The sequence below is a fragment of the Scyliorhinus canicula genome, chromosome 6 (genome assembly GCF_902713615.1).
Source record: "Scyliorhinus canicula chromosome 6, sScyCan1.1, whole genome shotgun sequence".
NCBI lineage: Eukaryota > Metazoa > Chordata > Chondrichthyes > Carcharhiniformes > Scyliorhinidae > Scyliorhinus > Scyliorhinus canicula.
In genome coordinates, this window is record NC_052151.1 from 18952116 (window position 1) to 18970091 (window position 17976).

Genomic DNA, 17976 nt, shown 5'->3' on the forward strand with positions numbered 1-17976 from the left:
GCTGCCTTGATGTCAAGGGCAGTCACTCTCACCTCACCTCTGGCATTCGGCTCTTTTGTCCATGTTTGATCCAAGGCTGTAATGAGGTCAGGGGCTGAGTGGGAGGAGATTCCTGTGGAGTCTAAACACCAGTTTAAGCTAGTTGTGCTGCATGACCTGTTACTGCGCTGTGATTAATTAACCAAGGAATACATAGTAAGCTGTGATGTGAAATGACTTCAGGCAATCTCAAGCTATTGAGCATGGACACACAACACAACTTCTGCTTTGTTCCTAACTTTGCACGTTGGTGGTAAATGGGTGGCGAAAATTGCTTTAAAGAGAGACCAAATTCCAAACAAGAAACATACAAGAAATCCAGGTGTGACCTCCGCAAAGCCACCCGAGATGCCAAGAGAGAATATCAAACCAAGCTAGAGTCACAGACAGACTCTCGGCGGTTGTGGCAAGGACTAAACAACATAACGGGCTACAAAGCGAAGCCGAGCAGTATCTCTGGCAGCAGCGCACCCCTCCCCGATGAACTCAATGCATTCTATGCTCGGATCGAGCAGGTAACCAACAATCCGCTGTCGAGTGCCCCAGCAGCCCATAATTCATCCATACCCACCATCACAGCTTCCAAAGTCAGATCGGCCTTCCTGAAAGTGAAACCTTAGAAGGCGACGGGCCCGGACGGGATCCCAGGTCGTGCACTCAGAGCCTGCGCAGACCAGCTGGCAGAGGTATTCAGACAACTTAACCTGTCCCTACTCCACTCCGAGGTCCCCACCTGCTTCAAGAAGACCACCATCATATCGGTCGGTACTGAAGAAGAACCAGGCAACGTGCCTCGATGACTACCGCCCGGTGGCCCCGACGTCAGTTATAATGAAGTGCTTCGAGAGGTTGATCATGAAGCGCATCCCCTCCATACTCCCGGAACGCCTTGATCCACTGCAATTCGCATACCGTCGCAACCGGTCCACATCAGATGCCATTTCCCTGGCCCTACACTCCTTCCTAGAGCATTGCGAAAACAAGGACTCCTACATCAGACTCCTACATCAGACTCCTCTTTATTGACTACATCTCCGCCTTCAACACCATAATCCCAGCCAAGCACATATCAAAGCTCCAAAACCTAGGACTTGGCTCTCCACTCTGCAACTGGATCCTCGATTTTCTGACCAACAGACCACAATCAGTAAGAACGAACACCAACACCTCCTCCACAATAGTCCTCAATACCGGGCCCCCGCATGGCTGCGTACTTAGCCCCTACTCTACTCCCTGTACACACATGACTGCGTGGCAAAACTTGGTTCCAATTCCATCTACAAGTTTGTTGATGATACGACCATAGTGAGCCGGATCTCGAATAACGACGAGTCAGAATACAGGAGGGAGATAGAGACCCTGGTGGAGTGGTGTAGCGACAACAATCTCTCCCTCAATGCCAGCAAAACTAAAGAACTGGTCATTGACTTCAGGAAGCAAAGTACTGTACACACCCCTGTCAGCATCAATGGGGCCGAGGTGGAGTTGGTTAGCAGTTTCAAATTCCTAGGGGTGCACATCTCCAAAAATCTGTCCTGGTCCACCCACGTCGACGCTACCACCAAGAAAGCACAACAGCGCCTATACTTCCTCAGGAAACTAAGGAAATGCGGCATGTCCACATTAACCCTTTACAGATGCACCATAGAAAGCATCCTATCGGGCTGCATCACAGCCTGGTATGGCAACTACTCGGCCCAGGACCGCAAGAAATTTCGGTGAGTCTTGAATACCACCCAGTCCATCGCACGAACCTACCTCCCATCCATTGACTCCATCTACACCTCCCGTTGCCGGGGGAAAGCGGGCAGCATAATCAAAGATCCCTCTCACCCGGCTTACTCACTCTTCCAACTTCTTCCATCGGGCAAGAGATACAGAAGTCTGAGAACACGCATGAACAGACTCAAAAACAGCTTCTTCCCCACTGTCACCAGACTCCTAAATGACCCTCTTATTGACTGACCTCATTAACACTACGCCCTGTATGCTTCACCTGATGCCAGTGCTTATGTAGTTGCACTGTATATCTTGTGTTGCCCTATTATGTATTTTTTTAAATTCCCTTTTCTTCCCATGTACTAAATGATCCGTTAAGCTGCTCGCAGAAAAATACTTTTCACTGTACCTCTGTACACGTGACAATAAACAAATCCAATCCAATCCAAACGATCACCACAATTTAAGCTACAGGAGACAAAAGATGCTAATTGGTTTTTTTTGTTGAATTACGCTAGAGCCTGAGCATCCTATTGTCCCTGTTGCTTTTGCCTCGGCCAATCAGAATTGATTTTCCAACCTAACAGCACTTTTCTATTTGTTCGTGAGATGTAGGTGTTGCTGGCTGTGCCAACATTTATTGCCCATCCTTAATTGCCCTTGAGGGGGCAGTTGAGAGCCAACCACATTGCTGTGGATCTGGAGTCACATGTGGGCCAGACCAGGTAAGGACAACAGATTTTCTTCCCTGAAGGACATTTGTGAACCAGATGAGTTTTTATGACAATCAACAATGATTTCATGGTCATCTTTAGACTTTTAATTCCAAATTTTTATTTAATCCAAATTTCACCATCTGCAGTGGTGGGATTCAAAGCCGGATCCCCAGAGCATTGCCCTGGGTCTCTGGATTACGCCCATCATGACTAAGAATGCGGCGTTCACTCAGCGCTGATACTGTGAGGTAAAACAGAAGTGCTGAATTAATTCTGAGTTAATCTGAGGCCCTGCTCGTGCAGATGCTGAAAGGTACGGTGACAGTGGTAAGGGGAACGTGTCTGCCCGGTATCCTGAACACTCCTCCTTCAACTAGTGACAATACAAAATGCTAAATTACATCGACCACTCTCTGTGTTAGCTTTAAGGAAGCTTGGGCGGAATTCTCCGCCCCTCGCCGAGTCGGAGAATCGGAGCTCTGCCGTGCGAATCGCGCCACACCGCCCCGACGCCGGGACGTAGTTCTCTGCAATGCGGAGAATTGGCGCCAGCATGGGCAGCGCGGCGCCGATCGGGGTATGCGCCGATAGTCCGGGCCGGATGGGCTGAGAGGCCGTCAACAAAAAGCTGACTCCCGCCGGTGCCGTTCTAACACCCTCTGAGCCGGTGGGACCTTGGCGTTGAAGGGTCCGGGTGCAGCCTGTGTAGGGGCAGGGGGGGTCCGACCGGGGGGGGGGCGCGCCTCCGTAGTGCCTGGCCTGCGATCGGGGCCCACCTGGCCATTTGGCGACGGGGCCACCGTGGGGAAGAAGGCCACTGCGCTTGCGTTAGTTGGCGCCGGCCCAACCTCGCTTGCGCTAGTTGGCGGCGGCTCAACTGTGCATGCACAGACCCCGCGACACTGGGTTCAGGCGGGGATCGGCAGCTGAGGCGGAGGAGTCGCTCCAGCGCCGTCCTAGCCCCCTCTGGGTTGTAGAGTGGGGTCCCGGGAACAGATGCCGGAGTAAAACACTCCCAATTTTACTCCGGTGTCGGCACTTAGCCGCCCATTGGGAGAATCCCCTTAGATTTTAGATAAGTACAAGTCTGTCTTTTCCTGCAGTGCATTGAGCTACCCCAGGTTCTGGAATTCTGTCCTGAAACCATTCTGCCTTTCCATTTCTCTGCCTGCTCTTTGACCAAGCCTTTGATCATTTGTCTTTATAAATCCTGATGTGGCTTGGTGTCTAATGCCTCCTGGTAATGTCCCTGTGAAGCATCTTCGAAAGCTTGATTTAGTTACTGTTGTTGGGGGCGGCACAGTAGCACAGTAGTTAGCACTGTTGCTTCACAGCGCCTGGGTCCCAGGTTCGATTCCCGGATTGGGTCACTGTCTGCGGAGTCTGCACGTTCTTACCTGTGTCTGCTTGGGTTTCCTCCCTCAAGTCCCGAAGTTAGGTGAATTGGACGTTCTGAATTCTCCCTCTGTGTACCCAAACAGGTGCCGAAGTGTGGTGACTAGGGGATTTTCACAGTAACTTCATTACAGTGTTAATGTAAGCCTAGTTGTGACAATAATAAAGACGATTGTTACATCTATTGAGAGCATTCATTGATAACACAAACACTCCCACAGAATATTGTGTGTCAGGACTTTGGGTAGTTGGTAACTTGTGTTTCTCCTGCTGTACAGAATGGGAGATTATGTCTTGCATATCATGTATATAGCATTGAACAGAGATTGGGATCAGCCCTGGAATTGTCGGCTGATAATGGTATAGTTTAGTAATGGCTGAATGTGGGGTACTGGGACCTGTTGAATGTGATACGTGCCGTGCTGCACTGCGTGCTCATACAGCAGGAAGCTTTTTGTGCTTTCCTTTTAGCAAGCACCTGGGTGTGTTGGAAAAGTACACTCAGTACTCGTGGAGTAGAATAGTATAATTTGTTTCTTGGCTCCAGCTCAGTGACTTATTAGCGACTGGCTTTTCCCGTTCAATGGTTCTGCAGCCTTCACTTCGCTGTTGCCTGCTGCATAATGTATCCATCAGAGTGTGGGACGTGGGCACGTAATCTAGGCTGACCTGCCACAGCAGTGCCAACGGAGTGCTGTACTGTTGGGAGGTGCTGCCTTTCACCCCACTTGCCTTATTGGGTGGATGTAAAAGATCCCATGCCATTACTTGAAGAAGAGCTGGAGAGGTGTCCAGACCAATATTGTTCCCTTAACCAAATCCTAAAGCCGATTTAATAAAAGCAAAGAACTGCGGAGGTAGGGAAATCTGAAATAAAAGCAGAAAATGCTGGAAATACTCAGCAGGACGGCCAGCATCTGTGGAGAGGGAAAGGGGTAACAATTCTAATAATAATCTTTATTGTCACAACTAGGCTGACATTAACACTGCAATGAAGTTACTGTGAAAATCCCCTAGTCGCCACATTCCGGTGCCTGTTCGGGTACACAGAGGGAGATTTCAGAATGTCCAATTCACCCAACCGCACATCTTTCGCGACTTGTGGGAGGAAACCGGAGCACCCGGAGGAAACCCACGCAGACACAGGGAGAACGTACAGACTTCGCACAGACAGTGACCCAAGCTCAGAATCGCACCTGGGTTCCTGGCGCTGTGAAGCGACAGTGCTACCCACGTGCCACCGTGCCACCCTTGATGGACAATGACTCTTCAGAGCTCTGAAAAACCTCATACGCACTCAAAACTCTATTTTCTCTCTCCAGAGTTGCTGCCAGACCCGCTGAGTTTTTTTTCCAGTATCAGCTGTTATTAATCCTGTTGCTGTTTGGTTTTGGGACCCTGCCACCCCATTTTCCAAATTTGCCACCATCAAGTTTCGTATTTTTGATTGAACTGGTTCTGAAATGCTAGGGGTCATCCTGAGGTGAGTCACTGCGGGAAAGCGAGTCTTGTTCTCTTTATGCGGAGGGATAGCTTGAGAGGAACTTCCATATCCTCTCAGTCACAAAACACTGCTTGCACCCTCCCCGTCTATCTCCGTGCAGCCCATCTGCCTTTGACCTTCGTCCACGCTTTGCCACCTCATGGCCGGTTTGTCATTGACTGTAATTCGCCTCGTGGACTGCGGGAGCAGTAATTGTGGAGTGTGTCTCTACCAGGACCAGCCTTGAGATGAACAAGCAGTAAATCATTTTTTTGTCCTCTTGTGGGTGACATTTCCTGAGGGTGTAGTGCTGACCAGCGGCCGAAGGAGAATTTTCTGCATGGGTAGGTGACTGAGGCTAAAGAGTTTTCCATCTGTGAAGCAACTCCGGCGGTCCATAAGATATAGGAGCAGAATTAGGCCATTCGGCCCCTCGGATCTGCTCCACCATTCAATCATGGCTGATATGTTTGTCATCCCCATCCTCCTGCCTTCTCCCCATAACCCCTGAACCCCTTACTGGTCTAGTCCTCCCTCAGTATTGCACATGGGTCTCATGCTCAAGTCTCTGGGGCAAGACGTTAGCCTACACACTTTTTTTTGGCTGGGATTTCTGTGTACGACCAACTGAGCCATAGTTGAGCCAATATCACAGACTGTGGTGAGAGTCGAGTGACCCTAATGCGCCTTTGTCTTGGATTCCAGATGGGGGCAAATCAAACCCAGAGTCGGTATTGTAGACTTGAGTCAGAGAGCAGAGAGGGTTCACTTTGTCTGTAGAATAGGCCCAGGGGGAGGGGTGAACGAACACCGGTCTGAATGATCTCCTTCTGTGCTGTAGACGGCTATGGTCTTGTGGTTCCGAGTGGCAAAAAGAACTTTGGTGTCGTGACAACGGGTGTGCTGAAACAAGGTGCACAAGCTTGGTGGCCACTTCAAATACCTTGCACCTACTTTGCTGCTGGAACAGATGTTGGAACTCTTCATCAGCCAACCTGGAGGAAGCCAATCCAGAACCTGAATCCATGGCCGGGGTTTGTTCAGTTCTCCGCGAAAGACTAAAGCTGCAACAATTCCAACAAGCTCTTTCGTCAACGTAACAAGTTACTACATGCCAAAAAATTTCAAAACAGTTCGATATTAGGGCAAGTATTATTTGAACATTGCGCACATTGATACTTGAAAAGGTTTCCCGTTTGCACGAGATCAAGTTCCGACAGGAGCTGAGATGGCCCAAATTCGTTTCACTCCGAATTTATGTAGCTGACGACCAACTTTCAATCTATGAGACTGGGAATGAGTGAATATTTCAGAGCTGACCATGCAGTGCGCTAATGCACTGGGGCGGGGTTGGGGGGTGTCTTTTGCCCTACAATGAGTGCTTTAAGTGGCGGCTGCTCTGTGTAACAGAAACGGGCCCAGCTCACCTGTCTCAGCAGCATCATAAATCTGATCCTGCCATCAGGCCACGGCAGCTTTACAACAGTTCAGCCCATCTTTTACTATTTGGTGGAATCATACAATCTACAGTGCAGAAGGAGGCCATTCGGCCCATCGAGTCTGCACCGGTCTTGGAAAGGGCACCCTACTCAAACCCACACCTCCACCTTATCCCCGTAACCCAACTTAACCTTTTTGGACACTTCAGGGCAATTTATCATGGCCAATCCACCTAACCCGCATGTCTTTGGACTGTGGGAGGAAACTGAAGCACCCGGAGGAAACCCACGCAGACACGGGGAGAACGTGCAGACTCCCCACAGACAGTGACCCAAGCCGGGAATCGAACCGGAGACCCTGGAGCTGTGAAACAACTGTGCTAACCACTGTGCTACCATGCTACCCCCTAATGCGATCGTAACTAATCTACCGCCTCAACCCCATTTGCCTGCCTTGATTTTGTAACCTTTAATACCCTGTAATAACCTAGCAAAAATCTCAAGTCAATTGCTCCCCGAATTCAACAACTTTATTGGCGGGGAAAGCTTTCCAGGTTTTCGTTACCTTTTGTGTGAAGCAGAGATTCCTGGATCAAACCTGAACAGCCTGGCTCTATTGTTAAGATTTCCGCCCCTTCCCCGGTCTCCGATCGCCAGAAGAAATGGTTTCTCTCATCTACTCGATCTGCTCTTTCAGTCGTATTAAGCAGTTTAATTAGATCACCTCTTAACCTTCTATAGCCGAGGGATTAGGAGCCTAATCTTGAGAGTGTAAACAGAAGGAGCCGATGTATTTGTGCAAGAGTCTAACGTGCCTGCAGAAACCGGCTGCCCAAAGTCGGTGCAGTTCTCAGTGTGGTCCTGAAACAGGATCCGGTTCAAACACCTCGAATAAGCCAATTGTCGCTTTATTTACGGATTAAAGATTCACCCCCCACTTCCCTCCCCTCCCCCAAATTCCCTTCACCTGTTTAAGCTATTGTTACACTTGAAGAAAGGCTCAGCTGGATAATCAATATTTACCTCCAATTCTGGAATTTTGGGGGTCTTTAGAAATTTCTCCTCCAGCTGAGGGTTGGCTCGTTCTCAAGAATGTGGCAGCCCTGAATGCAAAGTAAATGCAGTGAACAATGGGAGCTGTTTCCTTGCTCAAATATCGGGTGCCGGACTTCCCTTGGCTTTCAAATTAAATTAGTATTTTACTGACTGAGCTACGAAATTGTCTAATTAAAAAAAAAAAAGAATTGGAGAGCTGGTCAGCGAGCTTGCAGAGACAGGTGTCGGTATGTAGCATAAAAGTGTGAGGAATTTGCTTTCTCAGAGGTCTGCTAAGCTGCCGTGTCACTGAACTCCAGGCGGCGGTGGGCTGGTAGTGGAGCTCAGAAGGCCTGGAACAATAAAGAGGGTCACAAACATATCGAAAGAAAGAAAATTGGCTGGGTTCAGGAAATGTAATTAAGGGTGTTGGTTGCTGATTGTGGGCCAGGTTTGACGGAGAGAGGAAGGTGATGAATTGAGTGGGCGAAAGTATGGCTGTAAATGCCTCGATATTGCTGTGAAGTCAACACTAATTGGCTGATTTGGCAAGTCGTCTTTTTCGGGATGGTAATTGCTACTTTAAAAATTTTTTTTAGAGTGCCCAATTTTTTTTTTCCAATTAAGGGGCAATTTAGCATCCACCGACCCTGCACATCTTTGGGTCATGGGGTTGAAAAGGGGAGACTGTGCAAACTCCACACAGACAGTGACCCGGGCTGGGATCGAAGCCGGGTCCTCTGGCGCTGTAGGCAGCAGTGCTACCCACTACGCCAGCGTGCTGCTCTGCCAATTGCTACTTTTGGATGGGGAATGGAAGTGGCTCTCCCTCATGCTGGAGGAGGGCTGCACAATACGAATTCGGATCAGGAGCAGGTAATTTGGCCCCTTAAGCCGACTCCGCCATTTGACAAGATCATGCCTCACCTGATTGTGTCCTCAACTCCACTTTCCTGTCCAACCTCCCATTCTGTAATTCGACGTCACATATCTTTCAATGGATTTAACTTGCTGGCCACCAAAAACAGTTTGGGGGGGGACTGTCTTTTGGTTGTAGGCAGACTTCTCTGTTGGAGAGAGCTACAAATCAGTGGCAAATGAGCCAACCTGGAAAGGCAAAGTACATCATCAGTTTGACTTGAGCTTGGTTCAACTGGAGTGATGCAAAAATCTGATTTGCACACACTGGATGATCCTGTCGTTCGTCCAAGGGAAGGTAGTTGAGGGAAGGAGTTGGGAAAAGGTGAATAGAATCATAGAAAATATCTGGTGCAGAAAGAGGCCATTCAGCCCATTGTGCGTGTGCGTCGGCCAAAAATTTTAATCCCACTTTCCAGCACCTGGTCCGTAGCCTGGCAGGTTACAACGTTTTAGATGCAGACCCAGGTACCTTTTAAATGAGTTGACCATTTCAGCCTCAGCCACCAATTCGGGCAGTGAAACCCAGGGCGCGATTTAATGGGAAAAAATCTCTTAAATGTGGTAGTGAGCTGGAACTGCCGCGAGCTTCCCGACGCTCGAGACAGTAAGGTCATCACTGGCATCGAACGTTAATTGGGTCATTTAACGAGTCCTCGTGGGCTTCACGGCGGAAATGAAAAGGGAGGAAGGGGAGGAGTTGGGGGGGTGGGGAAAGGGGGAGCGGCACATTTGGGCACACATATGTACAACATTAAAAACCGTTGCACCTGGGAAATATAACGCCTCTGTCACTTTCTTGCGCAATGCGGGGCCACCACCAACCCCCCCCCCCCAGGACATTGTGGTCCTGGAAGCAACCCCAGTGCTTCATTGCCCGGGAGCAAAGATGGCTACTCACCTCCTGGTATTCCCACAGCAGTCACTGTGCCAGCTTCACGTTTTTAAAACGGTGTATTAATCGGCGCCCTGGGTGACCACCTGCTGGGGAGGTGGTTAGATCACAGGAGGCTGTTAGATAGGGGGAGTCGCTCCTGTTAATTGTATGGAGATTGGCTTTAAGGGGTGATTATTGGTTCCGAGGCGGCATCCTGATTTCGCCAACGGGAGCGGGCCGGTTAGATCGGAAACTGATCTCCGCCCGTCGCGGTTCTCGAATTTGGCCTCTCCCGCAATCTAAGGGCTACATTGTGCTCTCTCTCTCGAGCACGACCCCTCAGCTAGGGGAAAAGCAGGTCTTTCCTAATTGCATCGATATAGCAACATTTTATTAATTGACATTAAAAGCTTTCCGTGTAAATCCTTTATTTAGAGAATTTGTCAAGGTGCCACTGGGACATTTTTAATTCACAGTTGCCCCACAAATTTTTTTTCTCCGTGGAGTGGAACTGAATGTTGCAGCACAATTGTTGAATTCCATAAGAGTGAGATACATGTTAATTCAGTTCCTATCTCCAGTAAGTCCCAGATCTAACCTGCAGCAAGATGGAAAGAGGCAGAGCAGAGGCTGGACAGTGTGTGAGCTGGTCTCCAAATCTAGGAGAGGAGAGATTATTTCACCGGCTTCTTGGTTAGAAACACAGGCTGTCACCATCCTCCTCAAGCCATGTCCTTCAGTTTGTTGAGGTGACAATCTGTTGTGTAACTATAATGAACTGTGCCTTGATTCAAGGCAAAAGTTCAGTATCTATTACCCCAGATGTCTGTACTTCCCCGGTACCTGAGAGCATAATCTAAAAGTTAGAGCTCAGTTATGAAGTCGGGAAGGCACTCTTTCATAGAATCATAGAATTTACAGTGCAGAAGGAGGCTATTTGGCCTATCGAGTCCGCACCGGCCATTAGGGAAGAGCTCCCCACTAAAGCCCACACCTCCACCCTATTCCCGTAACCCAGTAATCCCACCCAATCTTTTTGACATTAAAGACCATTTATGGTGGAAGATATAGGGGGGATGTCAGAGGTAGGTTCTTTACCCAGAGAGTAGTGGGGGCATGGAATGCACTGCCTGTGGTAGTAGTTGAGTCGGAAACGTTAGGGACCTTCAAGCGGCTATTGGATAGGTACATGGATTAGGGTAGAATAATGGAGTATAGATTAATTTCTTCTTTAAGGGCAGCATAGTAGCATTGTGGATAGCACAATTGCTTCACAGCTCCAGGGTCCCAAGTTCCATTTCGACTTGGGTCACTATCTGTGTGGTGTCTGCACATCCTCCCCGTGTCTGCGTGGGTTTCCTCCGGGTACTCCGGTTTCCTCCCACAGTCCAAAGATGTGCAGGTTGGATGGATTGGCCATGATAAATTGCCCTTAGTGTCCAAAATTCTATGATTAACCTCGGACAAAAGTTCGGCACAACATCGTGGGCCGAAGGGCCTGTTCTGTGCTGTATTTCTCTATTTCTATTTCTATCATTGCCAATACAACTAAGCTGCACATCTTTGGACTGTGGGAGGAAACCGGATCACCCGGAGGAAACCCACGCAGCCACGGGGAGAACGTGCAGACTCCGCACAGACGGTGACCCAAGTCGGGAATCGAACCTGGAGCTGTGAAACAACTGTGCTAACCACTGTTACCGTGCAGCACAAATCCATTTCCTGCAATGGATTATGGCTATCTGCAACGAGTTCCCCTAAAGAGTTGGTACAACAGGTCAGTTGAAAAGGCCAAAACCAAGATTGTTGGATTTTTGTTTGGCGAGGGTGTTACTGGTTATGGCAGCAAGGCAGGTTAAGATCCTTGATCCAATTCAGTGGTGGAATTGGCTCAAGGGGCTGAATGGCCTATTCTTCCTGTTAAGTGCATGCACCCCCTTTCCCCAACCCCCTCAATCACTTTGTGCTGCCTGGTTAGGAGTCAGCTACTGTCTCTTGTTGCTTCCCACTAGGACGTGCTGATGCTTAGCCAGTTCATTCGGTCAGATGGAGGGATGTTACCACGTCGGATCACAGGTCTCTGCTTCGAAGAGCATAAAAAGATTGAAATCTGTGTGAAGATGGCCCATCGAGCAGGTAAATCCTGTGTGCGTGCGCGTATTTGGGTTTGTGCGAGTGTGTGTGTGTTTTGCCTCACTTTCTTGTGAGCAACTCTGCTGTTCCTCTCTATAGTGAGCAAGTAGGCCTCTGGTTCCACTGTGGCCGCTGTTCACGATTGCACATTGTTCCCTGTGGATTGCTGCTTTCCAATTATTGGCCATTCTGAATTCTCCTTCTGTGTACCCGAACAGTCTCCGGAATGTGGCGACTAGGGGCTTTTCACAGTAACTTCATTGCAATGTAAATGTAAGCCTACTTGTGACAAGAAAGATTTTTATAAAAATTTCAAGAAGCACTTTGTCATTAAAAGAGTGATCTGTATCTGAAAGGTCTTCAGGTTGGGTTAGTAAGGCCCACTAAAGAGCAAATTGAATGTTGTGATGGATGGATTGTAGGTATCTATGAAAGGCAACAGTAGAAGGACCAAATGGCCTTCCTTGTCTGTATTTCATAGAATTTACAGTGCATAAGGATGCTATTCGCCCTATCGAGTCTGCACCGGCCCTTGGAAAGAGCACCCTACGCCTCCACCCTATCTCTAAACCAGTAACCCCACGTAACCGTTTGGAAACTAGGGGAAATTTAGCATGGCCAATCCACCTAACCTGCACGCCTTTGGACTGTGGGAGGAAACTGGAGCCAACCGGAGAAAGTGCAAACTCCACTCAGACAGTCACCCGAGGCCGGAATTGAACCGGGGACCCTGGAGCTGTGAGCCAGCAGTGCTAACCACTGTACCACCGTGCTGCAAATTTATCTTTATGTCAGCAATAGGTGCCAGTCATGTGCCATAATCCCTCACACCAACCCCTTTATTGCTTTTCTGAGCAAAACTGCCCTCTCTTGCCCTCATTTCAATCCTTTAATAAGTCAAAGGAGGGATGCATTTGGTCCATTTAGAGAGTTTGATTGTAAATCCCAGAGGTGGCCCTTCCCACCGCACTCCTGTACTAAAGCTTGTACAAGTGACCGAGGTGGATGTTGAAAATTTCCCCTTGCACTATTCGTTTAAAAAACCTGAATCTCTCCATCCTGTAGCCTCCTGCCCAGCAATCCTCCCTCGACCAGGACTCCCAAAAGGAAAATTCATGTCATTGCTATCTGTGGGATCTTGTTCTGCATTAATGGCTGCTGTGTTCGCCAATGAAGCACTAAGGCACCGTTGGTTGGACAAATGAAAGCCTGCCATTGTTTTAGTACATTATGGGGCAGCATGGTGGTTAGCATAAATGCTTCACAGCTCCAGGGTCCCAGGTTCGATTCCCGGCTGGGTCACTGTCTGTGTGGAGTCTGCACGTCCTCCCCGTGTGTGCGTGGGTTTCCTCCGGGTGCTCCGGTTTCCTCCCACAGTCCAAAGATGTGCGGGTTAGGTGGATTGGCCATGATAAATTGCCCGTAGTGTCCTAAAAAGTAAGGTTAAGGGGGGGGTTGTTGGGTTACGGGTAGAGGGTGGATACGTGGGTTTGAGTAGGGTGATCATTGCTCGGCACAACATTGAGAGCCGAAGGGCCTGTTCTGTGCTGTACTGTTCTAAGTTCTATTTAGATTCATCTTTGATTTGAAATGTAACTTATGAAACATCTTTTGGTTTAAATCTCTTCCTCCTGCCCAATTTTTGAACACTACCCCCTCTTTCCCCCAACCCACTGCTGCTATTCCTGTTAGTAATTTAACACGAAGCTCATGATCCCGCTGTGTATAGGTGACATTGCTGTCCAGCACTTACCATGTATCAGATCATGAGAGAAATATTGAGTTCTATATTTTATTTTTTTCACTCCCACCCGTGCACCGTTGCTATCGGAAAAGTTACCTGTTAACCAATGACCGATCATGTTATGTCAGGGTCATTCTGTGAACGAAGTATGGCACCACTTGGCTAGGCACGTAGCTGGCAAGTGGAGCACTTTCACAACCCAACTGAACAAACAAAAGGGCATTGCCTTGATATGGTGATACAACAAAGGCCTGTGGAACATAATGTACAATTCATAAAATTGTACAGTGCCTAGCTGCAGTACAGAAGGTAATTTCCTGTTTCTCTTCTGTTGACACAAGGTACATCTCATTCTTAACCATCTGAAGAAGAAGACCAATGCAGGTCTGAAAATCAGTGACTATAGTTACTTGGGTAAACAGCATTGCCTGCCAGGGCTCAAGATAATGGGCGTTTAAGGCAAAAGTGCTTCCAGAAGCATTGTTTGACTTCAAATTAAAGTGGACACACGTGTGTTTGCTTGTCCTCTCTTATTTCTTTAATATTGTTATTACTTTGCTGCATGACTTCCCAGCACGTTCGTTAGTTGGAGTGGTCATTGAAGTCATGATTTGTAACACGTCCGCACATTATTTTTTTTCTCTCTCTAAATCATCTTCCCCATCTTGTGCAGCTGGCTGCCTAGCCCTGTGACTTCAGTCTGTAGAGGGCAGTTAAATGGCTGTTTCCGTATCAATGTGACTGGAGCCCTGTGAAGGGAAGTTAGATGCCTGACTCCCTTGTCCAATGACTCGGGTCTGAGGAGGAGACGTGTTATGTAGCCTGGTTGTGTATCCTTATGACAGATTTGAAACATTTGTTTGCTGTATTTGAGAGTTTATTTTCGAACGCGATAGGATAGAACAAGTCAGTGGACGAATAGCCATAACAAGGCTTTACTCAATGACTTTAAGGAGCGGGCTCAATCCCAAAGCCACTTGAATCACGAAGCTCCATCAGCTATAGAGATAAACCTTGAAAGCCAGAATAGGAGTCATGGCAACATAGCATCAGAATGAAGATTAGAATAGTGACGGTCAACTCGGGTAAAAGCTCGGTGAAATTTCAGGGATAAATAGTTACTGTTTCAACTCCGGAAAGGGTGGGCTCTCTGTCCAGGGTGGTCCTGAGGACCAGCAATAAATTCCTAACCAAGGATCATAGAATTTACAGTGCAGAAGATGATTCAGCCCATCGAGTCTGCACCAGCCCCTGGAAAGAGCACCCCACCCAAGCCCACACCTCCATCCTATCCCCGTAACCCAGCAACCCCACCCAACCTTTTTTGGAGGGCAATGTAACATGGCCAGTCCACATAACCTGCACATCTTGGACTGTGGGAGGAAACCAGAGCACCCGGAGGAAACCCACGCAGACACGGGGAGAACGTGCAGACTCGGCATAGACAGTGACCCAAGCTGGGAATCGAACCTGCGACCCTGCAGCTGTGAAGCAACAGTGCAAACCACCCTGTAACGTGCTGCCCATGTGTGCTACCATGCCGCCTGGGTATTATGTAAATTGGGACAGAGAAATTTACGTTTTCATGAAGATCATGTGGCGTAAGATTGTTGAGAATGTTGGAAGTCGGCCAATTCGAAAAGTGAGAGTCAATTGAACAATTCTTGTCTCGGCGTCATTCAGTGTCATTGGGGAGATGGAGATAGAGACACTGAAGAAAGTGCAAAAGAAGATTCATAAGGATGACAGCAGGATTGAAAGATAACAACCACCAGGAATCACTGGCTTCAACCTGCGAATGTTTTAGCTTTTCATTTCCACTGAACTGGCATAGCCAGCCACCCATTGCAAAGACAATTGCTATGAATCATGAAGGAGCCAGCCACCAGCTACAACTGACACCCACACAGGGTAACTGAGAGTGGGTAAAGCTTTGTCAGCATCAACAATATTCCGAATGAAGAGCAGAGAGTCTTTATTCATTCATCTAGAAAGGGATACAATGGGAAGAGGAATCTGCATTCAGCAGAAGTTAAAAATAAATGTTACTTTGTATAAAATATATAAATCTTAATTTCTTTACATTGTTTAAACAATATGAGGTAAGACTGACCGAGGATCCGACAGGTATCATGACAACTGGCTTGGCATTCAGTGCCAAATGAAAGCTAGTTGTGAGTAAATTGGCACTGCCATACTAGCATGGTTCAGTAACCTCCCATGCCTCTTATCGTTTCGCATCTGAACCCATTTGTAGTCCTCAGTGGAAATATTAGCTGCATTTGTAATTGGATATCACGATATAATCTGTGTTGTAGTTCCCACCCACAAAGGGCAGAACACCTGTCGTGGAGCTTTTTTAGTTGTATTTTATTTGCACCTGGCAGGGTTACCATAAATATCGGATGTTGTAGCCACAATGATACGTTATTTAAGCTCGTCAGTGAGCAACTTGTATGGTCTGGACGCAGGGGTTCACTGAGAGACCACAATCATTTTGCGCTGGCATTGGAAAATCTCAAATGTTTCAGAGGGGAGTTGCCTAATTTAGAACACAAGAAATGGCCAGAGTAGGCCATTCCGCCCCTTGAGATCGTTCCATCATTCAGTAAGATCATGGCTGACCTCCACTCAACTCCCCAAACCCCGATCACCACATCACATGATTCCCTTAAGTTCAGCCTTGAATATACTCAAATACTGAGCACCCCCGCCTTCTGGGCTAGGAATTCCAAAGATTCACAACCCTCTGGGCGAAGACATTTCTCTTCATCTCATAGAACCTACAATGCAGAAGGAGGCCCAACGAGTTTGCACTGGCCCTTGGAAAAAGCACCCCACTTAAGCCTACATCCCCACTCTATCCCAGTAACCCCACCTGACGTTTTGGACACCAAGGGCAATTTATCATGGCCAATCCACCGAACTTGTACATCTTTGGACTGTGGGAGGAAACCAGAGCACCCGGAGGAAACCCACGCACACATGGATAGAAGGTGCAAACTCCACACAGTCACCCGAGGCCGGAATTGAACCTGGGACCCTGGAGCTGTGAAGCAGCAGTGCTAACCACTGTGCCACCCACAGTCCTGAATGGAACCTCTAGGTCCAGGCCCTCCACAGTTACAGCAAGCAATTGGGAAGGAATGATGGCCTTTATTAAGGGAATTAGAGTAAAGAAGTCTTGCTGCAAGAGTGCAGGGTTTTGGGGAGACTGCACCTGGAGTACTGTGCACAGTTTTGGTCTCCGTACACGGGGAAGAATATACTTGTCATGCGGGGGTGCAGTGAGCACACACAAGATTAATTCCAGACAGGAGAGGGTTGGCCGATGTGGAGAGATTACGTAGAATTAGCCTATATGCTCAAGAGATTTGAGTGTGATCTAACTAACAAAAAATTATTCTGAGTATGCTTGACAGGGTAGATGCTCAGAGACTTGAATAATGAAGAGGGACAAGGGAAATCTGGGATCTGCATGAGAACAAAGAAGGTTAAGATCAGGGTATTCAAAGCTGAGAGGAATTGATGGACTAAATTGGGTAATGTTATTACCACTGGTTATTGAGTCAGTGACTAAAGGCTGTAAATTTAATATCATTACCAAAAATGACAAAGGGACATTCTAGGAGTTGTTTTTGAAAACGGTGATGCTCCAGACATGGAATGCCCTACCAGAAATAGTGGAAACAAAGCCCACAATAGCTTTCAGACTGGAAGGATCCTTTGGGGAGCCGGATGTCTGAATGAGCACTTCCTGTGCTGTTTAATAAAGTAAACATCGAACAGGCTTGTGTCACAGTTTGCAGAATTTTGAGTATTTAGCAAGAGGCATCTTTACTGGAAGTAATGTTGTCCACCTTTACAGCTTGATTCCTGCAAATCAAAGTCAGGGACCTTAAACAAGAATCAGAAATGTGATCGTCCTGTGGACTTGCCCGAGTCACCAAATGCACCTCTGGTTGCGTACAAACTGTGAAGCTCTGCCTTACAGAGGGTAATGTGTGATGGAATAGCCGGAGCCGGTCTACAATTGGGACGCCCATAGCTCCACTCCAGGGATGCTTGCAAATGTGACATAAAGGCCCAAAACGTCGATGCCCATACCTGGGAGTCACTAGCTGATGACAGGCCAAAATGTCAACACTACCCGTGGACTGCCGTGTAACACTATGATGAACACTGGCTACAGCAGGTTGGCAACAGACATCAATGCCGAAAATAACAAGGCAGAAAGACACTTTGTAGCTTCATGTGCAGCATTTTTAGCAGAACCTTCCTCCTGAGGCTTGGCCATTTTAACCATCAGCAAAGGTGCTCCATATCGTCATTGAGTTTTACAGAAAGAGGCCCTTTGGCCTGTCATGTCTGTTGCGGCCATCAAACCTATCTATTCCAATCCCAGTTTCTAGCACTTGGTCTGTGGCCTTGTATGCTGTGACCTTTCACGTGCTCATCTAAATATTTTTTTAAAAGTT

The 17976-nt window shown here is 47.9% G+C and overlaps 1 protein-coding gene across 2 annotated transcripts in view; it reads left to right on the forward strand.

The window, feature by feature from the left end:
* mrps18a (mitochondrial ribosomal protein S18A) overlaps nt 1-17976 on the forward strand; it is an 82319-nt gene that overhangs the window by 11006 nt on the left and 53337 nt on the right. For both annotated transcript variants that reach the window (XM_038799019.1, XM_038799020.1), the window contains exon 4: nt 11634-11757. In XM_038799019.1, coding sequence (XP_038654947.1) covers nt 11634-11757 — 124 coding nt within the window. The remainder of the gene's footprint in view (nt 1-11633; nt 11758-17976) is intronic.